Source organism: Drosophila melanogaster, chromosome 3R (genome assembly GCF_000001215.4).
Source record: "Drosophila melanogaster chromosome 3R".
In the NCBI taxonomy this organism is placed as follows: Eukaryota; Metazoa; Arthropoda; class Insecta; order Diptera; family Drosophilidae; genus Drosophila; species Drosophila melanogaster.
The window spans coordinates 9,014,944-9,042,356 of record NT_033777.3 but is presented as its reverse complement, the minus strand read 5'-3'; the positions used below and the strand labels follow the sequence as shown (position 1 = coordinate 9,042,356).

Here is a 27,413-nt window from a genome sequence, read left to right as displayed (position 1 = left end):
ACAGAATGGCTTTTAACTGTTTATTATCACTAAAAATACAAAGGATACTTGCTCTCAGATGTTTGTGTTTTGTAGTTTACATTGTACAATTTGAACGAAAAACTTTATCTTAACTACTAACTGCGTATTTGGGCCTATTTGCACGATCGCAGGCCTGCGACTTATAATGCTGTTGCCAAAAGCGAGATAATCCTGGTCGGGCTCTAATCGGAAACTCGCACTGGAACTGGCCAAATGCCCCAGATTCGGCTTGGTGTCTTTCCTACGGAAGTTGGGCGCACACTGTAACATACTATTTGCGTCGTTTGTTGCATAATGTAGTACAGCCTGTCTATAATAATGGTAACTACTTGGGAGTGGGATTGAAAACAGCAGGTGTCGTGTTTCAGCAGAACGTTTAAGAATGCGGTGAGGGTTAATATCGTAAATCGGGCTTGTACTTGGCTATATATCTAAAAAGATTGCATTGTAAATCTTTTGTAACGAAATGGTGGATTTTTATATAAGCACTTACTTGTCCAAAGTTTCCCAAAATTTGCTGAGCACTGCCCGATCCATATGACGCTTGTTTTGCGATAGTCGGAGTAGCGTCACTGACCAGCGCTCCACGTTTGAGTCCAATTTCATTTCGCTAAAGCACAAATGAAAAGCGCAAACTGCAGTAGGTAAGAAAATGAGACTTAGTGAATTAAACTTAGAGAGCTGGGCATGATGTTAACTAACTTTTTGAGAATATATCGACGGGATTGCCTTCCCAAGGCCAGCCCTTGAACTGCCACTGGGGTCCCATAACGAAGACGGCCACCACCCGTTGCCACTCCTGTTGCGAGAGCTTGGTGGGATTATCTATCACCCGGTAAGACACAGTCTGATTGTTGCGTTTTCGCTATGTGTGAATAAAAGGGAAAATAAATTAGCACTGGTGTATGCCAACTCTTATCTTTAATATTTTAATAGGAAATTGAATACATCTTCGGAAACAAATGCTGTAAAACCTTTTGGTATATAAACCATTTGGAAGAGAATTCGTTACATTAAATCGCACCTGTAACAGCACTTCGCATTCGCGCTGGCAGCCCTGCAGCTTTTTATCCGAGGTGGACATGAAGCGCAGTTCCTGCAGGATATCCTTCGCGTTGAGCATGGTAATGAGGCTTGTGTTGGCAGACGGTATGATAATAATGGGGGTGCGAGATGTTCGCTTCGATGGACCATTGGCGGGCAGTTGCCGAGCTTGGGCCGCAGGTAGCAATTCCTTGGGCCGCCCGGCGGCTGCTCCCGCTATTACACCCGGTGCTCCCGGTAGGTTGTTAGCCTGCGCCTTACGCTGAGCCAGTGAGCCCTCCGTCACGGATTTCAGCGACATACCGTGGTATGTGCCGAGCGTGTCGATCTTAAAGCCCTCGGTCTCCTCCTTTTGCCGATTGAAGCGCTCCTGGTCGTAACGGTTGTATTGCGAGAGCTGCGGTTGTGGTTTGGCTATTCGAGCCGGCTCCGGCATCTTAATGGGATTGGGCACCTGTGGACGATTGCGTCCCTCCTCGCGCGCCTTGATGCCCTGAAGCATAGCAAAGATGTTCTTGGCAAAGATCTTGCCCGTGCTTTGCAGAATCGAAGTTCGCGTGCGCCACTGCCGTTCTCTGCTGATAATGTCCTTTGTGGAGTCCACATCATAGTCCAGGATGGCACGCAAATCAGTTCCCATGGCCTCGTCATTGTCCGTCCTTTTAATGGTCGTTCGCTTGTTGGCCAGACGCTTTGCCTTGATGGCGGCGATCTTCTCAACGGACATCGTCTCGGACAGCGACTTGATGTTGTCCATGTTGACAGCGGTCTCCTTCTGGTTGACATCCCATCGGGCGGCCAATTGCTCGCGCACCTTCTGCACTTGAGTCTCCTCGAAGCGGGCCTTCTTGGCAGCCACCTCAACGCTGGAAGGTTCACCCTCGGCGGCACGCTTCACCTGAGTGGGGATTTCCAGCGGGGCACTCTTGTCGATGCTGGCACACGTTGGCGTCTCGCCATTCAGATAGGCCAGGAGCTCTTTACGATCCGGCCGATTCACAGCGGGTATATCCTCGGCGGCGCACTGTCGCACGTAGACCGAGTGTTGCAGCATCACATTCTTGAGCAGGTACAGCAGGCACTCCAGCGTGTAGTACTCACGTGGAGCGCCCTTCTTACCGGATCTAATCGACGGGAGAAAAGTGTAAGAGTTAGTGGCTAATCCTAGTTGTCCCACAGGTCGTCCTGACCGCACTTACCCATATTTGAGATAGTTGGTCTTCACGCTCTTCGGCCAGGAGAACTCGCCGAAGATAATCTGGCTGTCTCGCTCGACAATCTCCTTTTTGTTTATGTTGTACTGCCGAAGCAGGCTGAGCGGATCTGCCATTTTTCTGCCGGTTTTCTGTGTGTTTTCGGGCGGCGGGCGTGTGTGGTCGGTGTCGCTCTGGAAGGCGCGCGGCGGCTACGCACTTTGTAATCCGCGAAAGATATATAAACAACTTCGATTCTCGCTTTTTATGGCATATTTTTAGTTTTTTGCCAGAGGTTGCGTGGAGTGTGACCGTAGGCGGGGTGAAAAATACCAAATATCATAGAGAGTGCATCGCTTCTCATTTGGTATAAATCGCTGAAGTTTCGTCTTTAAAAAATATCGCACTAAGTCACGGCTTTTCGTATCCTGTGATTTGTTAACAATTAGTTTTCTTAATGGCACGTTATACAACGACAACTCTTTAGAACACTTCACATCTTCAGGAATTGGCATCATTAATAAACGAAGTAAATGACTTTTCTAGCGCGTCTAGTGATTTGTTTATTTATAAATATTGTATGGTATATTCTTGTGTGGCAGATGGCAAAGCTGGACTGTCATGTTTAAATACTAACGCGGTCACACTAAAAAAAAGCCTTGCGACCGGCAGCTCCATCCAAATAACAATTAGGCAAAGCTTTAAAATGCATCGCATTTAACGCCTATGATTCCGGAAGTGAGCTAGCCTGCCAATAGCACACGATCGGCTCACGGTGCACATAATATCGAGCTTATGCGAGGGCTGGTCTACGTGAAAATTCAATGCCAAAGAAGCTGTGTGTGTCCTAGTTGTTGTGGCTGTTGTTTCTTGTGCCTTTCGGGAAGCGAAACACGCAATTTGTGATTTTAATTAAGCAATGGGTCAGTCGGCTGGTAAAATAGGTAAGTAAACAAGGCTTGATTTAACATGGGATGTCGCGTAAGGAGGATTTAGCTTGTCTGTCACCTTACAACAAATAAGCCGAATCGCCATAAGTTGGTAAAGTTTCTATTTAAAATGGAATCCTAAAGTTATAGTAAAGTGTATTACAGTTATAAGCCCCGCTTGAATATGAATTAAAAAACTATGGGCATTCCAATAGGTTTGTGACCTTCCCACCACCCACACACTCACATGTTGGCAAACAGCTGATCCCCCTTAGCGATGACACTCGCTGGTTTCGCGTTAGTGTCGATAGTTTTTGTTACTTGATTTTAATCTTACAGGTGTAAAACCTGATTTTAACTATAACATTATTTCTGTTGGGATTTAAAACCTAATATATGATATCTGTGATTTCAAAATATTTCCTATTAGGTTCCTTGAAAATATTTTAAAAGCTCGTGTGATTTTGAAGCTTTTCCATTCACATTCTATCCATATGAAATAAAAAGACCAAAACAAACGTTTAAACGTTTAGAAACTGGTGTAACGTTGTGATAATAAATTAAACTTTATTTATTAGAGGTCATCCCCAAAGAACTGACCATAAAAGCAAAAGATGTATAACCCATGCAAGTACACTTAAACAATTATTCCGAGCCCGCCTATAGAGATATCAAAGTAGTAAGCAGCTTAGGCTACCGAAAAGTCAAAAAAAATAAGGTGGTAAAAATTTAAAAAAGAAGATTTCTACAAATCCCGACATAAAATCAGCTCAGGAAAATAAGTCTGATTGTAGGACGCGAAGCTTGGCGCAATGGACATCGTATCCTTACAGGTGTATTTTACGGGGATTGCAGAACTGCACTTACCTGCTTAACACATCCACATCATCAGGGACTCCATCGAATCGTATCAGCTTCGATTAGACCCAAGATGCCCATGCAGCTGTGGACAATAAATTATAGAGTTTATGGCAATGATTTCTCACAAAACGGGCACAAGACGAAGGACGAAGGATCGCACAAAGGCGGAGGAGAGAATAAGTAAACCCCAATAGGCGCTCGGTTCAGGTAGGATCACCGAGTTGTAACTCCCTGACCCTGAGACAAAGACACATGCTGTGGGCTGGAAACCCGCCAGGAACTTCTTTCTATGACTTGCCAAATGTCCTGTTTGCATCGGAGTAACCGAAAAGATATCTTCCAAGCGCAGATCTCGCATTTTTCATGGGACAAGGGAGGTTTTCCATTTTACGGGCGGGAAAAAACTGCAATATGAAAACCGTGAAAGCCGAAACCCCCTGAAAAGGCAAACATTTGGCCAACAGAACGTATATTTCTCTAACGGAACGCAGTTTCCCCCGCATGTGTTGCATTGGCGGTTATTCCTCGGCGATGTTGATATTTGATTAGCGTACGCACGCGAGGATGCGGAAATGGGAAGTGGATGTGGAAGTTTAAGTTGCAGTTGGCAAATGGGATGCATTCTAGTTCCCTTTTGTTAGATCTTGATCGGAGTTTCGGGATGAAGCCAACTGCTGTCGCAGGTATCCTCAAAATATGGAGGAGTTCCTCTGAATAAGTCAGGTTTTTTGAAGAGAGTATATGGACGGCAAGCAACCCTCGGTATGGGAATCTTTAAGATCTACAAAGACCTTCTTCTTTAAAGCTATGTAGAAGATGTATAATACTATCTTGTCTGCAAAGAAGTATTAGAATTCTATTAGTAGTATCTTAGAATAGTTGTCAACGTGTAATTTTAACCATATCCTCAAACTCTGTTCTCCACAATATAATATGTACAAACATTCACTATACCCTCGATCCTTGCAGACTGGGAATACATATGGGAATACCTCCTCCACTATTGCTCTGTTTCTCAAGTGCTTGCGCAATTTTGGGTTCTGTTCTCCTGAATTCCCTTTTGTGTCCGCAGGATTAGTTCGGGTATTTATACATATGTATGTACATATATATGAAACACGACAACTGCTCCTCAAACGGCTCCTTCATTTTCCTTGGCCTGTCTGAAGTCCTTTCCCTTTTCTTTTCCTTCGAACAGCACTGCCTTTTCCCCATGACCCGTTTGCATATGTGTTTTCTAATTAAACATTGGCATTTGCTACAGTTTTTACTTAATTATGTGTATATTGATCGGCTATCGGCGATCGATGTGAAGAGCCGGGGAATTCTCAGCTGTCTTCCCATCGACAGCTGCCAATTTCTTGTATCTTTTCGTTTATTTTCTTGCACTTCGTCTTTTTTCATTAAATAAATCATACTATCAGTGCTGATCACTACAAACTACTTCCCCACACTTATCTTTGGCCCACTTGAGCTATTTCCTCTATTTAAATTAGTTTTGGCATTAGATTTCTCTATAAATATTGTTTAATTTCGATTTTGTTGAGTTGGAAACTATTTCGTTGTGTTTATAAATATATCTATGAGTTAAATTTATCTATTAACAGGCAAAGGTAGTAACTCGATCGTAATGGAGGTAGTTATGATAAGAGACCTATGGATATGATATATGTATGTATGGAAATTTGTGTAACTCGTATTTTTATCTTCACATTTTATTAGGTCTTATGGTATGTGATTTTCTTATCTTTTGAAGTGGAACTTCTAGAAATCATAAAGAACGTTATGTGTGAGGTTTTTTATTGATCACCTTTTCGAAAAGATTAATTATAAATTTCTTTGCATATATATATTTTTAAGAGCATATAATAGTTTAAATACTAGTTCTAGAACGAGACAAATTTAAAATTCTAAACCCCTTTCCCTTACTTGTTTTCCCTGAATCTGCTCACTTGCCGTGCAAAATGATCGTTTGGCATATTCATTAAATGCCTGCCTAGGTCAATTCTCCATAGACGAAGATTTCGAAAAGCCACAGGAATCTTAGGTTAAGGAACTGTCTGAAAGGTAAATCGCTGTGACATTCTCGAGACAATGGTCGAAAAAAGACAATTGTGAGGCCAGAGGGTAATGCGGGACTAAGAAGAAACCAGCAAAAACCGAACTATGATCCATATATCTATATATGTACGTATTCTTAAGCCAGATGTTCGTGGGAGACCGAAATGGAGAGATAAAAATTGCACCGCCGGACTTGTGGGGGCACATGTGCCAAATTCTAAATTTAACCACAAAATACTTTAAGAGGAGCAAAAAAGAAAATACAGAAAATAAAACAGCAGACTGCAGTTATCTCCCCCATCAAGGCGACAAATGCAAATGGAAGCAGCTGTCTGCTGGCAAAATATGAATATATAAAAATAAATAATCGTACAAGAAGTTCCAATCGATCCGCAGAAGTAGAGCACATCCTTATCAGCCAAGGCAACTGGCGCACGTCTCTTCTTTTTTTCGATTTTAACCTGGCACGTGGTCGGCTGGCTGGCTTCCTCTTTCTCCGCTTCGAAAATCCCTCTTCACCGTGTATCTGTGTATCTTTTGCTATGAATTTACACCTGGAATTGGCAAGCAAACAGAACGAAACCAATGGCAGGGGCTGCGCGGGGAAACGCACTACAGTAGAGCAAACCCTTTTCGGATCCTTTTTCCAACTGCAACCGCAGATGGACACCTTTCGTTGGTGATCATGATGGGTACAGTGGATATCGATAAGCGAAAAACTATGATACGCAATTATAATACATAAGTATTCATACATTTAAAAGAAAAAAAAGAAATGGTATCCTAAAAATAAGGTTGGTTTAGGGCTTGAAATAATATTGCAAGGATATTTACTCTGCATTTTTAATATTTCTACTTAACCTAAAGTCGATAAAAAATATTTCTATCCAATGATCACTGTATTCTTTGACAATTTTTGGGGTTGTTCGTTGGTCTCGATGTCTGCCGGTTCCTGTTTCGCCAACATCACCTTCTCCGACCTTTTTTGCATTTTTGCAAACTGAGCGAACAGGAGGGGGAAATCGGGTAAGCAGCAGCAGATGTATTTCCAGGACGCACGCCTGCTGCCAGGATGCTGAATATGCATTTCCACTTTAATATCAAAATTTAAATGCTTTCTGCCCCGTCTTGATCCCTTCCGATCTTGAAAATTGCATCTGCTGTGAGGTCTGCCCGGTTCCGTCTGTCGATGCAGGACAAAAAGGACGAGGATGAGGATAAGGAGCGCTCGGCGCAATTATCATCCTCCATCAATGGCAGCGTGGCATCCATAAAGGATAAAGGATGATCAGACGCCAGACGGCAGTTATCCTGCTGACCACAATGCTAAAGCTTAGCAAATGAGACCACAATAGCATGTGTCCCAGATCATAGGTACATTTTTTTAAATTCTGTGTAAGCTAATGGTTTCAAAACTGGGAATTGAGTTACAAACTTTCCATTTCATTTTATAATCTTTATAGTGCAAACTTAAAAAATCAAAACAAAAACAAATCTCGTTTCATATTCTCTATTAAAATAAATTGCACATACAAAATGGACAATTAAATGTGCCGAAAACAATTGGGAAAAGAAGAAATTTATTATTATTATCAAGAAACGTTTGGGAATTTTTTTTAATTCCCATGGAATTACTCCATACATACTCCAACTGAGTACATACATACACACATATGTATGTACGTGTGATATTTGGCCCACAAAGTTCACGATCAAAAGCATTAGGGCAATTGAAATAGTTTTCTAGTTATATGAGCCAGACCTTGTAAACCCTGCGAAAAAGAAAAAGAATTGCTTTGAACCTGGCTGAACTACACACACACTAAGGTGAGGAGAATAACTGTTAGTGAAGATCAGAGCACTATGGCCAAAATCCCAAATGCAGGCCTAGAGCAACAACAACAAGAAGCAGGAAGAGCAACAGCAGGAGAAGATGTGGAGGAATCCCTGATCAAGGTGCAGAGTTAGAGGCATAAAGGTAAATTATAAGGGAGGCTCTATACACGCGAATAGCAGGCACAAAGCGAAACCATAGTAAATAAGAAACAGCTGCCAGAGAGAGAAAGAGAGCGATGGCGTCTCATAATTTTCTCTCTTGAGCTCTCTTTTTCGCTCCATCCACGCTCAGGGCTGACAGCCCTTAGCCAGAAAATGGATAAATTTTAAATTATTTGAATAGATTGCTTACAAATTATAAGTTTAAATAAATTGAAGCATTTTTAATGTAATTTAGTTACCGTTTCTTGATTTTAATTAAATTGTAAAACAGGAAATGTTATTCAAATCTACAGCCCAAATTGTCACTAAACGTTAATAGTAATTATAAAAAACTTAAATTTCCAAATATGTCTTACTGGCATACCTAAACTTCTAAATATCTTGAAAACATATACTAAAAAAAGCCAAATCTGACGGGAGAATTTCTGCGCGCCAGTACTATCCGTTACTCTCCAGCTGAGCTGCGTCAGCGACGTCGCGCTGGTGCGAAGCTATAAAAGGCTGCACCACCGTTTATTTGTTGAAAAAAAACTCAGCGAAAGGTTGTCTCGAAGTTGTCGTCGTCGGTCTTTGTGTTTCGTATCGTTTCGTTTCGTTTGTTCCCGTTGCGCGCAGACAAACAACCAACCAAATTCAAAATGTTTTAACGGAAAACATTCAAATTCGAAGAAGAACTCTATCGCTTAATTTAATGCCAAATAAAATACGCAAGCAGCTTGTGCATTTTCATTAGCATTACGCGTGTTCGTTTAGTTCGTCTGTTTTAATTTAAATAACGAAATAAGAAATAATCCACTACCATGGGTCTATCGGATATACCAGCCAACTATATGCAGGGCAGCCATCCGCACCTAACTCTCCATCCGCAGCAGCAGCACCACCAGAATCAGCAGCACTTGCAGCATCTGCAACAGATGCAGCAGCTGCACAACGCCATGCCCACTCCCGCCCAGCAGGCCGCCCAGGTCCTGGCCATGGAGTCCAACGAGCTGCTCATGAGCACCAAGGACAAGCTCTCTAGCAAGAAGAAAATGCACTTGCTCAAGAAGATCAAGAAGCGCTTTGGATTGGGTTAGTAGTCGCATTAGTACCAGGCTAAGAATCGGGCTAAGGATATCGATGGATATATTAACAAGAATATTCAGTTAATTTCCAAGTCGTTTTTCAAAGGACGTACAATTCTCGGAATATCCAGGAATAATTTTTAAAATCAGTGTGATTGGGTTCTAAAGTAGATGTAGTACATTTTAACAATATAAAACTTCCTTCGTGATATCTGACCATTAAAGTCTTGAAGCAAATGTAATTACCGCGTGCGAAAATGCCTTAAATACATTATTCATCGATCTGGGAATCGTATTTTTATCTCCAGCGATATTCCCACATAATATTAGCATGTGGTCTGACCTATCGCTCTTTCATTCATTCGGTTAATTAAAGCGGCAAGATAAATAAGCGAGAAACACAGCCAGCCGCAATCATTTATGCATACATTAGCATTTTACGTCTCAAGAACAATAACAAATAACGAAAGATAAGAGCAAAAACCGAAAAAGTTTGAGTTAGTTTAAAACAAAAAGCTAATGAATAAATGCTCACCCAGAACACGCCCAGTTTGCGATTATAATAGTAATTGTTTTTTTCCGACTAGATAGACACAAAAGAAGCGCGAAAAAATCTTAAATGTGAAATTCTCTCAAGGCTTTTTCGGCAGAATTTAACATCGACACTCCGACTTTTTCGCCGGAAATGTCAGTTCTCGAAAACTGAATTTTTCAATCGCACCCAAGTAACCGCAAATTGATCGAGAAGACCAGATCGGAGGGATCTTGAGTTGAAGAAAATACCACCAAAAGCAATTTTCCCAAGGAGCGATTATGTTTATCATAACGATTATCTGGGCTGGGGAATTTGTTGCGCTGTTTTTGTTTTGGTTGCAAGCAGCTGAGCTAAGGAAAGACAAAAAAAAAGAAGTAAAAACAACAAATCACCTTTTTTTTTTGACTTTGGCTCAATTGCATTCTCGGCTTCAATGCTCTCTTTTTTGGCCAAAGCAGGCGAAGCAAAAGCAAAGCAAAGCCAGTGACGCATAGGCTAAGCTTCTACCCCTTTTTTTTTTATTTTTACTGGCCTCCTACGAACAATTGTGGTCGCACAACTAGCAGTCGAATATCAACGAACGACGCAATATGAATAATAAAAAAAAGTTATTAATTTAGTCCTTCAGCACTGGAATAGTTTTATTTGTCAAAAGTGGCTATGCAAAATATTGTACTGTATTTAAGAGATTCCATTTTTCCCGCCACCACTGTTTTTGCATCTGCCTCATTCAGTATTGCTTGTTGTTGTTGCTGTTGCCTTTCGGGGAATTGTACGCGAAGCGCCGTTGCCGCCATCGGCAAAAGCAAAAACAAAGGTAGCAACAACAGAAAAGCAAACGATCCACGGCAGGAGAAGAAGAGAAGAGCCATGGACTAGCGGGATGAGAAGAGGAAGAGGCGTGGCTTTGAAGCTTGAGTGTGTTTGGAGTTTTTATTTTTCTGCTGAGCGCTTAAGCCCGCAATGGTTTATGTTTTATGCGGCGGCTCCAGTCCGTTTGTTTTGAACGTGCGTTGCCTATCGGTAATCAATGAAATTGCTTTGTTGTTGTTTTGCTCGGCGTCAGCTGCTTTTGCTTTTTTGTACCTGCATTTTCTATTACATTTCGTACCTTGTTTGTTGTTGTTATTATTATTGTGTGTTGGCATGCCACGTTTGCTTTGGCTAAAAAGTTTATCTGCTCTTGGCTTTTACTTAGCTTCTCACGGTTTACTTTTCGAAATGGTTTGCTTGGCCGTGCGTGTGCTTGCAACTGAGCACTGCCAACTCGTCTTTGAGACCCCGATTATGGGACACACAAATACAAATTGTCGCCCGACCTTCGATTGTTGGCCAAAAGTAAATAGTCAATTGTTAATGACGGTACGCACCCCCCAAGGAAGTTTGTACATATAAGTACATATCTAAGTACAATGTTGGTCACCATAAATATACATACATTAACTTCTGAGACCTAAAATGTTATTCTATTAAGTTCAAAATATGTAAGTCGCCGCTTAAAAACAAATTTCTGTAAACATAATGTTTAAGAGACATTTTGCTAATATTGCTTCAATATTAACATATTATTGTTGATTTCCCAGTAAGCCATTTTCTGTTGAGCACAGTTGTATGCTGAGCATTTTCGCTACATACATCTGTTGCTATATTTTTCCACTTTCATGCATCCCCTTCGTTATTTTTTCACTTATTTTTCTCCCCCTCATGAGGTCATCATCTCGATGTGTCATTCTGAAGTTTGCGTATAGTTATTGTAGTATAGTATAGTTCATATAGCTGATATGAAGCACTGCTTAATTTCGCGCTTTGATAACGGACACTGCGAAATGTTATCTCTACAAGTGTAAACGTTTTGCAACTGATTAACTATAAATACCAGTTGTTAACTATTGGGGATATACACAAAGATGCTTGTGCTAACTTTGCTAGCTTTTTTCTAAAGAGCTAGCTATCTTGTGACCTATTTAGTGCCTCCCACATCTTTCGCTTATCAGTTATTGAACTAAGTTGGTAGCTTGAAGACGAGTACAGTGAACATCGGTTAACAAATCTTTTCGATTTATCTCACAATTCTAACCTAGTGTATAACTAAATGAAAATTGAAAATGAAAAGTATATTATAACCATTGTCTGTATCGCCTTAGTTCTCCTCACGACCCAAATGTGTAGTACAAAATTGTTAACATTTTGTCTGTGCCGAAAGATAAAAACGCACACCACCCCATAGATAAAGAAAAAATCTAAGTAGATACGCTACACCGCAGGGTGTTGCAACTGACGCAAGACAAAAGGTGGAGTTCAGGTAGCTACAGGTAGAAACATATAATATAGCAATACCACATAGCACATAGTATATACCTGGCCAAGAAATCAGCTGCAATTAACTCACGCAAAGTGAGACGAAAAGATATCCAAAGGCATCTTTGGGTCAATTTTGTAGGCCTTTCGGGAGGGCGTGTTTTCCAGACGGGTTAGGGCGGGCGATGTGCTGGTTGCTAGGCATAAATCACCGTCGGTATATCTACTCGGTTCGAACACCTACGGGTATTTAATCTATGCCTGCCTCTATGTCCAGCAGCAGCAGCTGTTCGGCTATCCATCGCTAGCAACTTGGCCAGATCGAGTTTTTTGGATTTTGGTTTTTGGCCTTTAGCGTTTGTGGCCCGAAATTCGGGCAGAACTTTAATGTAATTAATATGTACACCTATTTTGGGAGGAACCAAAACTAGATTGGTTTTAGCTTTGCATCTGTTCGGGGTATTTAATATGTTAAAATCTTCGAAATTTGCATGGTTTGGCTATAACACTAAGTTTTAATGAGATGGCCGATAACAATGCAACCGGTGGCATCAAAAACTATCGAATTCCGCAGTCCAAAACACTTGAATTGTCTGTGTCAGCCATTGTAATAACAGCGTTATAATGTAATAATGATGTGTTCCTATCACAAGACGACTCTTCGAGTCCATTCCATTCCACTCAGCGCAACTTCAAGCTGTTATTGTGGGCTCCCCCTCAACGCTCGAGTGATTTAATTACACAAAGAGTTGGCAGACTGTAGAGAATCGCGGGGGTGGGTGTCTTGTGCAGTCAAGTGCGAGGAAATGCAAGTTGTATGGTAGTAACTATCAACTTTTCTATATTGTACTCGTATATATGTTTTTCTGTACATTTATGTAGACCCCACCACTGGCCCTTTGCAGTAATTGCAACGCTTCGATAAACAGCAAGCCTACAAAGCGCAACAAAACGTAGCGGAAGAAAGCCGGGCTTATCGTATCTGAGCTCTCGAAAGTACAGTACTGCAACGAAACGCGGTATTAATTGCTTCCTTAATAATTAAGTTGCTTCAACTAAAGAGAAGTCCAACTATTTCATTTCATATTTCATCCATACGATTTATTCTGCAGAAACCGTCAACACTTTAAGAGACAATGTTGTTTATTGTGCGTTTTATGGTTCCCTTTTGCTTCCTTATATCTACGCGTGTATATTTAGATCGGTTTTATGTCTATTCGGAGCTGAAAAAGTTGAGTTCTTCTTGGCTGGGGCCTCCTGCATGCTTCAGTGCCCAAATAAAAAAAAAACAACCATAGATATTTATACTATATACATATACGCGGATATATCATGTGCATCGATAGAGAGGTGCTCCCATTCCACTGAGTTGCTTTCTGTAGGCTTGTAAAAATAAACATGTAAATTTGATTTGGCCACCCACCCTTCAGCGCTTCTCCGTCTCTCTCTCTCTATATATATGCTTTTCTATATCTCTCCCTTTCGGTGGCTAATTATATTAGAAGGGGAGCTGCGCCTCCTCATCCGGGTGTTTATAACTAATTTGTGTGTATGTGCGTGGAAAGTCGGAAAATTTATGCCGAACGGGGAGAAAAGTCATTGGGAGTCATTGAACCCATTGAGAGAGGTGTGATCAATATGTAAGGTGGATTTCTTAAGCAAGTGCAAAACCAAGCATTTTGAACACTAATTTCTTCATGTAAGATAACCGATTATCTTTATGGTCTTCCCTGATTACTTCGAACTTCCTGTGGGAAATTTCCTGATGCACTTTCATTGATTAGTCACTTTTTTCTGTATTATCGATAGTTTCATTGAAGAGTCTTTATCTAAATGGTTGATATACTTAGAGTTGCTGCTGCTGTGATTTCTTTGATTTTTAGTTCACATGGCGTGCAGTATCAGATTTCGCTTAATCGCATGAAAAGTGCAATGTACTTGGGAAGAAGTAAAGCTGCTCAGACACAATAACAACTGGTTGCAGCAACTTGGCATAGTTTGACCTCTGGTTTCATTGCTGTCAACGCCGCCAGCCGCCGCCACCAGTCGGCCCCTTTTCCGTTGTGTAATTATTTTTATTATATTTGCAGAGAGTCTATGTTGCGTCCATTCTTGCTAAGCTTCTAGAGTTACATGCGCTGCCAGGAGGGGCCAAACCGGTGGGGGAATCCACACCGCAAGAGAGAGTTTCCCGCTCCAGCAGCTCGCAATGAGTGGATCTCAGTGCAATTTCCGCTGTACTGGTCAGCGGCTCAAGCAGAACGGAAGTGGTTTTCGCATCAACTCAATGGTTGGGTTTTTCGATTCAGTCGAACTTCTTTGCTAAGTGCATTTAGCACCAAATCAAAAAAAAAAAAAAAAAACAAACTGGAAAATTGATTGGGATGAAATGCTTGGTATTTTGTGGTTAGAAAGGAAAACTTAAAAACGCCGACAAACAAAACAAAACAAAATTTCATCTGTTGTGAGGAAAACTTTCATATTTTCCCGCCCCATGCAAATTGTTTGTTTGCGAGCGATTAATTAACATTCATTAGGCTCATTTACGTATATTTAAGACAAGAATTTAGCATTGCTTTTATTGCTGTGAGAATTGTTTTACAAGCCATTCGATGGACAATTGTTCAGCTCTTAAGCTGCGACCAACGCTTGGCTTTTCTGCCCACAGATCAAGTCTCTGACTAACTAACAAACGACCCACACACTGTTTCCTCAACTAATTTCACTGATATGTCGAAAAGGAAAATGTAGAAAAATAAGCACACTATGCGGAGTGGCTGGCCATAGATACGCTTATAAGTTATTTATCGGCGTGGGTCGATCCATTGACAAGCCCGTGGAAGTCAAAATGCTTAGGTCCAACTCAATCCGGCTCATTCACCCACTCGATCTGACTGATTGCGGCGCTGCAAAATGCCGATAATTTATGCCAAATGCTTGACCAATTGATACAATTTGTATAAATGATCCATTGCTCCACCTCGGCATGCCAAGCCGGCATTTGAACGAAAGCCCCGGCTTTTATGGGACACTTCCGGTGCAATTAAACGGCCTGGGGCGTGTTAATTGTCCGCACACGTCTTCTGACACACGCACGTGGGCTGACAACAACAGGCACGGCGCAGGGGGCGGGGCAGCACGTGACCTGTGACCTCAATCGGTGCAAACGGGTAGGGAGTTCAAGTGGGTGGCAGCGGGAACAATGTTGCAGTCAGCAATGGTTGGTTGTTTATGTCAAGATAATGCTTTGTATACCCATACTTTGAAAATTAGTTTATTTTATAGTAAAGATTTTGATATTAAAGCGATCCAATGATTTCCCACAGCCTGAATGCTACCGAACTAATTAACTTTGATGCGATTTGCTAGAACCGATCGTTTCAATAAGTTGATGCTTAGCTTCACATCGTATCCCCTTGTTAGCCTTCATTCAGACATCATCGTAATCTGCCTTTAATGATCGCCAAACTCGACTCACGAGTGCCAATCGAAATCTAATGATGTCTGCGCTCAATGGGATTTTGAATGTTTGGAGATCTTCATCAGATCGTTAAAATGATTTCGCCTAACGATGGCCGCACAATTGCCTCACTGGTTTTGGTTTCCTTTTTTTTCCATTGAAGCGGGGTTTTGTTTTATGACACCTGCATGATTTTCACATTTTCCACCCGCTCGATCACCCAGCTGCAGCTTCTTCTCTAGTTCGCCAAAAGATTCGGGAAGATCCGAACTGCGAACTGCGCACTCTCTTCTCGCAATTACCGCGGCTTGTTACAGGTTTTCGATGTTCGGCAGCCGCAAATTTACTATATATCTCCTATATATACAAATTTGGAGTCGTGGGAATTGTCTCTACGGAGTTTGTGTTTGATTTTTGCCCAGTGCTCAGCGTGGGAAATGTTTTGCTTCGCTTGCTGGTGGCGAATCCAAAGACGTTCCCGATCCGCGCCGAACGGTAAATCAGGTTTTCCATTTTGGCAAAGCAACGAAAATTTGCCTGCAACTGCAGCAGCCACCGCCAGATCGTTTGCAGTCGATCGGATGTGCCAGGGTCTTCGTTTTGCCAGTTCGGGAATCGGCGTTTGGGAACCTTTGCTGCGGCAGAGCGGCAAACTCCAAACGCACCATGACCACCACCGAAAGTTTGAACTTTTCATCTTCTGTTGTTATTTGGCAAATATTGTGTCGAAACTGGATGATGATTGGATGGCCTGGGAAATGGATAATTTCTTGGTCTTCATCGCTACTGGCTTGTTTCACAAGTATTATCTTTATGTATCCTTAATCATAGTTAAGAGTGCCGGAAAGCCAGCCCTACCGTAAGGTATTCATTTAATAATTTCCTACTCTGAAAGCGTATTGAACGCTTTCGAGCCGCCACTGTTTGCTGCCCAACCGACAAGTCTATCGTTTATACATTTAATGCAATTAGTTATCATGGGGTGGAGGGTATCATTAAAGCCTCGCTGCACTTAATTAATTGTGGCCTGGCTAATTGAAAGTATCAACGCGTCTATGAAGCACCGTTTCTGGGACTGCGAGTTTAAGGAAAAATGCGAGGCGCGTATTTAACTCATTCATTCATTCATTGATGCCAGCGAATGCTAGTGATCGCCGCTGCAATTCCATCCATTGACTGACGACTGTCTGGGCCGATAAAAAGTAGGCGTCGCCAGTTGGCCAGGCTAGTGAGACGACAACATCCTGCAGCTAATAGGCCCCAATCCAGTACACGTATGTGCGTAGTACGTGATTTCCTACTTCCTCGTCGCGGTCACTTCATAAATATGGATGGTTGGGGTATTGCACTCGTAGTAGAAGTCTTTGGGCCGGCTTTCTACTCCACCTTGGTTCTCCTCCTCCTCCATGGCGAATCTCCAAAGGCGCGATGTTTCCTTTAGAATGGGAGCCACCGGAAGCTGGTGCTCCCTTTCCACTTCGTGCAGCGGAAGCACTTGAGGATTGGATTTTTTCGGGAAGCAGACAGTACAGATTTCGTGTGCAAGTCATTGGCCCTGGCTTAGGATTAAATTTCAACCCCAAAGACACTGCCAAGCCAGGGGAATCTTTCAGATACCCAAGCATTTGTATCTTGTATCTGTCTTGCAGTATTTTTTTTTCGAAATTTGAACAGCTGCAGACTGTGAAACTGCAGCAACCCCTAAGCGATCGAAAACGTTGAAAACTACCCTCGAAAAACGGGGACAGACTCTCGCTCTCCATAGGGGTTGTTTTACCTGTTCCAACCGTACAGCTGCTTTCTTCTGACCTTCCTATTTCTTCCTCCGCACAACAAAGGCTGCAAAAGGAATCGAGAAGAAGGGAAAAAGGACAGCTGCCACATGCCGCTCCAAAGCAAACACATTGATCTTCAGTGCCACGCGCCGCATATCAACATGGTAATCACCAGCAACATCAGCCTCATCTGCTTCAGGTCCTTCGCCATGGCTTTCTTATAAACTGAGTTTATATATTTTTTTACTGCAACTGTTGACATGCCGCCGGAATCGTCTGATGTTGGGCATATTCCAGCGACCTGAGCAGAAACCTGTCGCCATCCAAAGACTCCTCGTCCTCAAGTAATTATTTATATGTATGGCCATATGGATCGGTTATAGGTTTTTCTGCCCTGACTTAGTCTTTTGTGGTAATTGTCAGCAGCTGCTGATATACGTAGATTTGCAAGGTGCAATAATTAAGTCAATTTCGGGAATATGTTTAAGGGATTCCTAAAGTATTCCTCTGCCATTGAAGTGCTTCCCTATATAATTGCAAAGAATTTACCATAAGCCCGATAGCAACAAGCTATTCATTGGTAATAAAAAAACGCCTATCCAGTATAACGAGTTAGTAACAAAAATAACAATTCAAATATATATCTAGGAATTTGAAATCGCTTGAAAATTGTAAGAATTCTCTAGCCTAACCTACACCAATATTTATCTATTCCTCAAGTAATTCTTGTACTTCACACGTATGTGACTTTGATTTTCCAAGAAAATGGGCCAGCAGCTGGCGATGACCATGGTAAATCCTTTTGAGTCCGCGTTTTTTCCCAAGGCAACAAATCCCCAAAACCCAATGGTTCAATAGTCTTCAATACAGTCACGTGCCCTGTGCTTGAATACCAACTAAATTTGGGTCTTGGGTTGGGGGTTATTGACTCACCCAGGAAGATCAGTTTGGGCTTCTGCGTAATTCGATCGCTAGCACATGGTTGAATGTTCGGCTACCTGGAGACATCTTTCTGAAGATGCGTAATTTGATACGGGGAACTGGCGTTGGGAAAAAGATTTTAAAACAATGTGGCAGAAGATGTAACTAATAGATAAATGGATTGTGGGAAGGCAGCATTTCGTGAATGCGAAAGTATATTCAAGGTTTCCAAATGATTTGTGGGATAAAACTAACAGCTTAAATCATGTTCGTATTGCAAGAAATTTAAATGAAATATAATACTATATAAAAAAATCCTAACTAACTCAACTTTCACATATACCATTTCAGTTCGCCGCTCACCCTCTTCATGTCCTGGCCCCAACAACCTGCCTCCGCTGCAATTCCACTCCGTACATGGCGACAACATCCGAATTTCAAGGGACGGAACCCTGGCCCGTCGCTTTGAGAGCTTCTGCAGGGCCATCACCTTTTCAGCGCGTCCGGTTCGCATCAACGAGAGGATCTGCGTGAAGTTTGCTGAGATCTCGAACAACTGGAACGGTGGAATTCGCTTTGGATTCACCAGCAACGATCCTGTAACGCTGGAGGGAACGCTGCCCAAGTACGCCTGTCCGGATCTGACCAACAGGCCTGGCTTCTGGGCCAAGGCTCTGCACGAGCAGTACTGCGAGAAGGACAACATACTTTACTACTATGTCAATGGAGCTGGCGATGTGATCTATGGTATAAACAACGAGGAGAAGGGTGTGATACTGACCGGCATCGATACGAGAAGCCTGCTGTGGACGGTGATCGATATCTATGGCAACTGCACGGGCATTGAGTTTCTCGATTCTCGCATTTACATGTACCAGCAGCAGCCAGCGGCTATACCAATGGCCACTGTGCCCGCCCAGCAACAGCAAATGCCCCAGCCAGCTGCCAATGCCTCCTCCGCCCTGAATTCCCATCACCCGCATCAGCAGTCGAGGAGATCCCTGCCAGGACACACTGCGGCCATCGAGCACGATCTGGAGCGCCATGTGATGCCGTCCCTGCAATCCCTGCACTTGGCAGGAAACGGTGGAAGCGTGGCTAGCGTAGAACAGGCGGCCATTGCTCATGATTTGGCCAATGGACTGCCTCCTCTGCGCTACAATGCCAACGGACGACTGATTCCAGTGCCCTTCCACAACACCAAGGGCCGGAATGTGCGGCTCTCGCAGGATCGCTTTGTGGCTTCTCGTACGGAATCTGACTTCTGCCAGGGATATGTGTTCACTGCCCGTCCCATTCGCATTGGTGAGAAGCTGATTGTGCAGGTCCTGAAAACGGAACAGATGTACGTGGGTGCCTTGGCTTTGGGTCTGACCTCCTGCAATCCGGCCATGTTGCAGCCCAATGATTTGCCCAATGATTCGGATTTCCTGCTCGATCGCCCCGAGTACTGGGTGGTGAGCAAGGATATTGCAGCTGCTCCTCAGCGCGGCGATGAGATTGCCTTCTTCGTGGCGCCCAACGGTGAAGTGAGCATCAGCAAGAACAACGGACCAGCTGTGGTGGTGATGCATGTGGACCAGTCCCTCCAGCTGTGGGCCTTCCTGGATGTCTACGGCTCGACGCAGTCTCTGAGGATGTTCCGCCAGCAGTTACCCAACATGGTTGCGTATCCATCGCAGCCGCAGGTCAATGTGAATGCCAGCAGCTCGTCCGCCTGCAACGCTGCCTCCACGTCCCGCATGCTGCCCATGACCGAGTCGATGAGCAGTCTGAATGCCGGAGCCACTGCCAAGCTGTTGCATCATCCCTCGCAGCTGAGCGTAGCCCAGAGTACGAGCACTTTGGCCTCAGCTGGCGGAGTCAATGGCAGCCGCATGATCAGCATGCCCTCCAACGGAGATATTCTCCAGATCCAGCCGAATGGTGGTGGCACCGTTCTGGTGGTCAACCTGCCACCTGCTAGCAGCTCGCACGATATAAACGGCCAACTCGCGGCCAGGCCAACGGCCACGGTAACCTCCAGCGGTGTTCTGGCCGGAGCCTGCTCCAGCGGCACCCTTATCAGCACCACCAGCAGCCAGTACATCGAGGTGAGTGTCAAAGCTTTGTGAAATACTCCCTAGACATATACTAATGCCTACTTTATCAGCAGCCCATTGCCAATAGCACAAATAATGCGGCCAACAAGTGGAAGGACAGCCTGAGCGACCAGCAGAGCACCGATTCGAGTGCCGAATGCACCATCTGCTACGAGAATCCCATCGACTCGGTGCTGTACATGTGCGGACACATGTGCATGTGCTACGACTGCGCCATCGAGCAGTGGCGCGGAGTGGGTGGTGGCCAGTGCCCACTGTGCCGGGCGGTGATCCGGGACGTCATCCGCACCTACACCACGTAGAAAGGTCGCGGGCGTTTCCTAGCCAAGCAACATTTACTCGCAATCAAACCTACTAAAGCTACACATTATACCATACACACAAGTTGTTGCATTTTAAACGCAATTGAGCGCAAAGAATATTATATTGGAGAGATAGGCATTATTTTTGCAGACTAAAGATTAGATAGTTTACGCAGCTAGATTAGTGTATGAAACTATCAACTAATTTATCACACGTATGTTTAATTTTTTTGTGATGTTATAAGTAAGTGCGCCCCAGAGCCAAAACTATGTATTGTTCAATCCAACAAAGATATCTTCGTTTTTTCAATTTTTTTCAAACCTTGAATCGCCCATTTGTGCGTTGTATACTGAAAAACCAAAGTATTGTATAGGAGTTTATAGTATTTTGAATTTAAATTGGAATTAATTGAAAGTTGTTGCAAATTTACTTAGTTTTTCTCTATGTCTAAATTCCAAACGATGTGCAAAATTAACAAACACAAACTACAAGGATTCTTTATTTGGCGATTAATCATTTTGGTGCTAAATGTTTTGAAAGGCAAAATAAAATTGTTAACGGATTTGAAAAGTTATGTTTAAGCTTGCAGCAACTACGAATGACCTTAATTTGATATGAAATCACAAGAAGCAAATATTGACTACTTTCCAGCAAGGAAATGGATATCGACGCAACTCAAATAAGTTTGCAGCACAAATTAATGAACAAAGATTGATCAGAAAACACTTATGCACGTAAACCAAAATAGAAAACTGCAAGAGCGTGTTTGTTTAAAGTTAATATTAGTCTAGCCCTAAGTACTTAAGTTAATTTCTAGTCAACGAATTATGCTGAAGTTAAATCTAAACCGGACTTCATCCAACAAAGACACCACAAAAAAGACGTATTAAGCACGCTAAGCTATTTTAATGAAGCCGCATTTTAAATTACACTTAAGTAGTGCACGTATTTTAATGGAGACTTAAATATATTTAACTATAAACATAGAACAAAAGACTTGTATGTTGTACCAACAGCTTGAATGAAATATGGAAAATGGAATGCCCATCTAAATAAACCATGCAGTTAGAAAATTGCCAATAATTAATTAACAATACCAAGCAGATTTAACATGAAGGACAAGCAAAGCGGATAAAACTTTACCTAAGATTGTATTAAAACTGAAAAAATGTAATAAGCAAAGAACACAAAGAAATATGCGAAATGGAATAAAGCGCAAGCTTACTATTTTGTTATAAGAATGCATCCGGATAGGAGTAAATGAAGACATGTTATTGCCACTAATAATAAACTTTTAATTTTTTAAAGAATCATAGTTCGTAAAATTACGATACTGCGCCTAGTTATGACTAAACATTTAAATGTATTTATGAAATTATATTTGATATATGTAAGAAAACGCAATGCTGTAATACCATTAAATACTGACAACAATATCAGAAACAATGATGGTTTTATTTATTTTCTGGGAAAAGCGATTTTTTAAATGGACGCCGATCTTGTATGTTTTTGAAAGATAAAAACATTTTCACCACACGACAAGCGGTAAATTGATTTACTTAATTAGCCAACAGATAGCTGGGCCTTAAAAAAGTCAATATTAAATTAAAATTTTATTGTATATTTGTGTTTATTTTTTAGGATGAAAATTTTAAAATGTAACGTTCTAGTTTTATAGTAATGCCACTTGGTCTTGATTCAACGCACCTGTGTTGCCACCTAGCGCATTGTTATCGATTTGCTATACACTGCATCGGCATATTTGTTAGTCCACACTACGGTCACACTTCGCGCAGTAAACAGAGATTTTATCGTGTAGTGTAGAAGAAAAGTACAGAATTAATGGTAAAAGCGCATAAGACCAGCCGAATAAAATTGCCTGGATAAACCAAGTACCTCTGTACACCCCCCATTGGTGAGTAGAAGGGTAAAAAAAGCGAGGGAAATAAGGTTACTGGCCAGCCAGCAAGTGTACACACACAAGCACGACGTAGACAAAATACTAACCCCTACCCCTACCCCGCCCCTCTCTCAATTCCACGAACCTTTTTCCACAGAGCACAGGCGACCCAAATTACGACGAACGTTTTCTAATTACGCATTCCAAGCATGGACGAGGCGAACATACAGGACAAGGAGCGGTTCGCCAGCCGCGAGAACCATTGCGAGATTGAACGACGTCGCCGCAACAAGATGACGGCCTACATCACGGAACTCTCGGACATGGTGCCCACCTGCAGTGCCCTGGCCCGCAAACCGGACAAGCTCACCATTCTCCGCATGGCAGTGGCTCACATGAAGGCACTGCGTGGCACAGGAAATACCAGCAGCGATGGCACTTACAAGCCCTCCTTCCTGACCGACCAGGAGCTTAAGCATCTTATCCTGGAGGCGGCCGATGGTTTCCTGTTCGTGGTATCCTGCGACTCGGGCAGGGTGATCTATGTATCGGATTCGGTGACTCCCGTGCTGAACTACACCCAAAGCGATTGGTATGGCACTAGCCTGTATGAGCACATTCATCCCGATGATCGCGAGAAGATCCGCGAGCAATTATCAACCCAGGAATCGCAGAATGCCGGCCGCATCCTGGATCTAAAGTCGGGAACTGTGAAAAAGGAGGGTCACCAGTCCAGCATGCGTTTGAGCATGGGTGCTCGTCGTGGTTTCATCTGTCGCATGCGGGTGGGCAATGTAAACCCGGAGTCCATGGTCTCGGGGCACTTGAATCGTCTCAAGCAACGAAACTCCCTCGGACCTTCAAGGGATGGCACCAACTACGCCGTGGTTCACTGCACGGGTTATATCAAAAACTGGCCGCCCACCGATATGTTCCCCAACATGCACATGGAGCGCGATGTGGACGACATGAGCTCGCACTGCTGCCTGGTGGCCATCGGCCGTCTGCAGGTCACCTCCACGGCAGCCAACGATATGAGTGGATCGAACAATCAGAGTGAGTTCATCACACGTCATGCGATGGATGGCAAGTTCACGTTTGTGGATCAGCGTGTCCTTAACATATTGGGATATACTCCTACTGAGCTGCTGGGGAAGATCTGCTACGATTTCTTTCATCCCGAGGACCAGAGCCACATGAAGGAGAGCTTTGACCAGGTGCTCAAGCAAAAGGGACAGATGTTCTCGCTTTTGTACAGAGCCAGAGCTAAGAATTCGGAGTACGTTTGGCTCCGCACACAGGCCTATGCCTTTCTGAATCCATATACCGACGAAGTGGAATATATAGTGTGCACCAACAGTTCTGGGAAGACCATGCACGGTGCTCCCCTGGATGCGGCGGCTGCTCATACGCCCGAGCAAGTGCAACAACAACAGCAGCAGGAGCAACACGTTTATGTTCAGGCTGCCCCAGGAGTGGACTATGCGCGCCGCGAGTTAACTCCAGTGGGCAGCGCCACGAATGATGGCATGTACCAGACGCACATGCTGGCCATGCAGGCTCCTACGCCCCAACAGCAGCAGCAACAACAGCAACGGCCAGGATCGGCGCAAACCACACCAGTCGGATATACCTACGACACCACACACTCGCCGTACAGTGCTGGCGGACCATCACCGTTGGCTAAGATACCCAAGTCTGGCACCTCACCCACGCCGGTGGCACCCAACTCCTGGGCAGCACTGCGTCCCCAGCAGCAACAACAGCAGCAGCAGCCCGTGACCGAAGGCTATCAGTATCAGCAGACGAGTCCGGCCAGGTCGCCGAGCGGTCCAACCTATACACAATTGAGTGCCGGAAACGGAAATCGCCAGCAAGCGCAGCCAGGAGCATATCAGGCGGGACCACCACCGCCACCCAATGCGCCGGGAATGTGGGACTGGCAGCAGGCTGGAGGACACCCGCATCCGCCGCACCCAACGGCGCATCCGCACCATCCGCACGCTCATCCCGGTGGACCAGCAGGAGCAGGACAGCCACAGGGTCAGGAGTTCTCAGATATGCTGCAGATGTTGGATCACACGCCGACCACGTTTGAGGATCTGAATATCAATATGTTCAGCACGCCGTTCGAGTAATACCCACACCATTTCTTTCGATTCCCACTCTTCCCCCGTCCCGCAACTTAATCTGTGTCTCTCTTAACCACTTCTCAAGTGCAATCCATCTTACATTGTTGAAATAATTCAGCCAAACGCATGCAAATTGTAATCTCGTAAATAGCATTTTAAGTACATAGGGGTAGTCACGTACACGATTCAGATATCTTTATTTTTGTGTGCTACGTCTTCTTCACTTCCACCTCCCGTATCCATTAGCCCGCCCGCCACCGCCTCCACTTAACCCGCTCATTGGCCGTGCAAAAGTATTTACAATTAAGGCCTTACGATTGTTCGTAACTAAAGGCAATGTGTTTACACCGCTATATAGCCCATGAATTCTAAACTTTCTCATCGATTATATAGGATTAAGTTCATATGTGGACACGCTGTGTGCAGAGTATTCATTTGTATTTGTCATTGAGCATTTTAAAGTTCATACAACGTATAAATATATAAATAATTAAACAATTCGTAGCCTAATATACCACAAATTGATAGTTGTAAGCAACTCAGCAAGTGTACCACTTCCACGCTTTTCCCGCGAACAACATTGACACCATTTCCCATTAATTTTCGCTCATTTTTCGCCAAGGCAATCAGACGTAGACGAGCAAACAATATACGGTCGATATGTACACTTTACATGCTTTATGTGCAGCTTTTCATTTTGTTTTAATTGCATTTTATGCCGCGACAACAAAAACTTCCAAGCTCAATACAGTGGCGCTCAAAATTGAATCGCACTCGCAGAAATGAGACCATTTAATTAATTACGTCAAGTTCAAACATAACATTAGTTAGTTAACCTCACTTCGAGAGAACAAATTCTAAACAACTTTTTAGTCGCTAAGTCCCAACATTTGTAAGTAAGCTCACCACAACGATGATAATGCTTAAAACTTTGGTTATTGAGAATAAAAATTTTGGTTTTTACTGAAAATAAACTTAATGTACTACAAACTATGGAACTTTAGTTACTGATGAGGTTTATCTTTTGCCCGATTTCATCTAGCTGCCGCTGCTCTGCGGGGGAGCTGCCGTACGATTCCTCTTAAAGTCCCTGAATCTGGGTCGCTTGGCGGGCCTCTCTACGGGTGAGCCGTCAGCGGAGGTCCCTCCCATGGTCGTAGCTTCTTTTTCCTGATCCTCATCGTCGCTCTGTTTTGCTTTGATTTGATCTTCCCGCTTCTTACGGGCATTCAGCCAAGACATCATCGTTTTGTTCATCGGTGGCTTTGCGGGCTTAGCCGCCAATTCGATCGGCTTGTTGCACTCCTCGCTTTTGTTTCGCGAGTTGTTTACCAGCTTGGTAACACGATGCCACTGCAGTTCGGTAGCCGGACGCAATGTAGCCAAGGCCTCCTTGTCGCTAACTCGCTTAAAGTCCAGCCAATCCTAGAATATGCGAGGATGGGTAAATTGGACCTGGATTAACGAAGGATTAACAAATGCTTTACTCACATTCATCTGCTGCTCGGTTTCCAGGATCGCTGGCATGCGGTAGTGCATCCAGGACATAATTTTGCTGGACTGGAAGGTGATAATACTGTAGCTGTACATCTTGTCGCCACTTTCATCCTCCCAGACGTCAAAAAGTCCAGCCATTCGCAAAAGCTTCACATCCTGGGGCGACCATGTATTCTTGTCGTAGATCTTCACATCCGCCGCCTGGGGTACGAATACCAGGTAAGCCTCACGCTCCGATGGCTTCTTCGCAGGTCCAGCCGTCTGCCACTCATAGAATCCTTCGCAAATAACTACACACCGCTGACCTCGCTTGAAGGGACCGCGATAGAGCTTGGAGTCCATCAGGTGTTCCAGACGGCAATTGTTGGTGGTAAGGCCATGCCGCCGATAGTCACCCTTGTGCCAAAAGGGAATCATGCCCCACATCATGGGCGTTACCACGCGGGCGCACTCTTGATCCTCGGCGTCTGAAAAATGAGCTGCGGACACGATCACGGGCGTAATATCAGTAGGGGCTATGTTGTAGGAGGCCTGGTAGCGTCTACCCAGGTTGTATTCCGCCCTCCACTCGGGAGTCTCCATTTCGGATCCTTCCCCATCTTTCATATCATCTTTCTCTTTGAAATCCGGCTCCTTTCGAGTAGATTTTTTTGGATATTTACAGGCACAAATTACCTGATCAGGGTCTAGAGTTCTGAAGAGGCGTTTAATAGAAATGGTGAAAGAAAAAATTATATACCTACAGACAGGTGCGTCCACACATTGCTTATCAAAGTACTTGATAAATGAATAATTTATAAATGACAGCGAAATGTAAACAAATATTACGATTTTAAATACCAAGTTTGCCGCCTGTGTACTAAAATACCAAAGTGTCATGTACTAAAGTAATAAAAATACCAACATACAAAATTTCTGGCCACACCAAGACGCAAACAACAAAATAACACACTGCACATTAACTATTCCTCGCCTAATACTGAAACAACTTAAGCAAAATGGGTGAACGCTACAATATCCACAGCCAGCTGGAGCATCTACAAAGCAAGTACATCGGAACAGGACACGCGGATACCACAAAGTTCGAGTGGCTAACAAATCAACATCGCGACTCCTTGGCCAGCTACATGGGTCACTACGATATTCTCAACTACTTTGCCATAGCGGAAAATGAATCGAAGGCACGAGTGCGATTTAATCTGATGGAGCGAATGCTGCAGCCATGTGGGCCACCACCAGAAAAGCTAGAGGATTAAGAAAAACTATTTTAATAATAAAGAAAATAATTGACAAGACAATGTAATTTTCCAAGGGTGGAT

The 27,413-nt window shown here is 43.5% G+C and overlaps 5 protein-coding genes and 1 non-coding gene across 14 annotated transcripts; 3 read left to right on the top strand and 3 right to left on the bottom strand.

Moving 5' to 3' along the window:
- Nucleotides 1–7: 7 nt before the first annotated feature.
- On the bottom strand, nucleotides 8–3,597 carry hyx (hyrax). 2 transcript variants are annotated; one of them, NM_001170093.2, is made up of 6 exons: nucleotides 3,435–3,597; nucleotides 2,265–2,686; nucleotides 1,046–2,189; nucleotides 724–886; nucleotides 515–656; nucleotides 8–452 (listed from the first exon to the last, which is right to left on the bottom strand). In NM_001170093.2, exons 2-6 carry the CDS (start codon nucleotides 2,393–2,395, stop codon nucleotides 416–418), a joined length of 1,617 nt encoding a protein of 538 aa, NP_001163564.1. In that variant the 5' UTR covers nucleotides 2,396–2,686; nucleotides 3,435–3,597; the 3' UTR covers nucleotides 8–415. The 2 variants fall into 2 exon arrangements, with proteins under 2 accessions (NP_001163564.1, NP_649863.1); NM_141606.4 differs by lacking the exon at nucleotides 3,435–3,597 and having other exon boundaries at nucleotides 2,265–2,591.
- Nucleotides 2,886–22,009, top strand: neur (neuralized). Of its 5 annotated transcripts, none has more exons than NM_169255.3 (3): nucleotides 2,886–3,202; nucleotides 18,512–20,253; nucleotides 20,316–22,009. In NM_169255.3, the coding sequence occupies exons 1-3, from the start codon at nucleotides 3,178–3,180 to the stop codon at nucleotides 20,562–20,564; spliced, it is 2,016 nt and encodes a 671-aa protein (NP_731309.1). In that variant the 5' UTR covers nucleotides 2,886–3,177; the 3' UTR covers nucleotides 20,565–22,009. The 5 variants fall into 5 exon arrangements, with proteins under 5 accessions (NP_731309.1, NP_731310.1, NP_001163563.1 ...); NM_169256.3 differs by having other exon boundaries at nucleotides 20,313–22,009; NM_001170092.3 differs by having other exon boundaries at nucleotides 20,313–21,634.
- On the bottom strand, nucleotides 18,339–20,300 carry asRNA:CR31429 (antisense RNA:CR31429). Of its 3 annotated transcripts, none has more exons than NR_048348.1 (2): nucleotides 18,942–20,300; nucleotides 18,339–18,848 (listed from the first exon to the last, which is right to left on the bottom strand). The 3 variants fall into 3 exon arrangements; NR_048349.1 differs by having other exon boundaries at nucleotides 18,339–18,872; nucleotides 18,942–20,150; NR_048350.1 differs by having other exon boundaries at nucleotides 18,339–18,867; nucleotides 18,942–20,150.
- A 325-nt stretch (nucleotides 22,010–22,334) lies between the features above and the next one.
- Nucleotides 22,335–25,584, top strand: tgo (tango). Of its 2 annotated transcripts, none has more exons than NM_169254.2 (2): nucleotides 22,335–22,480; nucleotides 22,623–25,584. In NM_169254.2, exon 2 carries the CDS (start codon nucleotides 22,675–22,677, stop codon nucleotides 24,601–24,603), a length of 1,929 nt encoding a protein of 642 aa, NP_731308.1. In that variant the 5' UTR covers nucleotides 22,335–22,480; nucleotides 22,623–22,674; the 3' UTR covers nucleotides 24,604–25,584. The 2 variants fall into 2 exon arrangements, with proteins under 2 accessions (NP_731308.1, NP_001262397.1); NM_001275468.1 differs by having other exon boundaries at nucleotides 22,623–25,110.
- CG11986 (uncharacterized protein) lies at nucleotides 25,535–26,911 on the bottom strand. The gene is made up of 3 exons (NM_141605.2): nucleotides 26,838–26,911; nucleotides 26,089–26,788; nucleotides 25,535–26,022 (listed from the first exon to the last, which is right to left on the bottom strand). The coding sequence occupies exons 1-3, from the start codon at nucleotides 26,855–26,857 to the stop codon at nucleotides 25,636–25,638; spliced, it is 1,107 nt and encodes a 368-aa protein (NP_649862.1). The 5' UTR covers nucleotides 26,858–26,911; the 3' UTR covers nucleotides 25,535–25,635.
- Nucleotides 26,912–27,015: 104 nt separating this feature from the next.
- Sf3b5 (Splicing factor 3b subunit 5) lies at nucleotides 27,016–27,385 on the top strand. The gene has a single exon (NM_143932.3). It carries the CDS (start codon nucleotides 27,093–27,095, stop codon nucleotides 27,348–27,350), a length of 258 nt encoding a protein of 85 aa, NP_652189.1. The 5' UTR covers nucleotides 27,016–27,092; the 3' UTR covers nucleotides 27,351–27,385.
- Nucleotides 27,386–27,413: the final 28 nt, after the last annotated feature.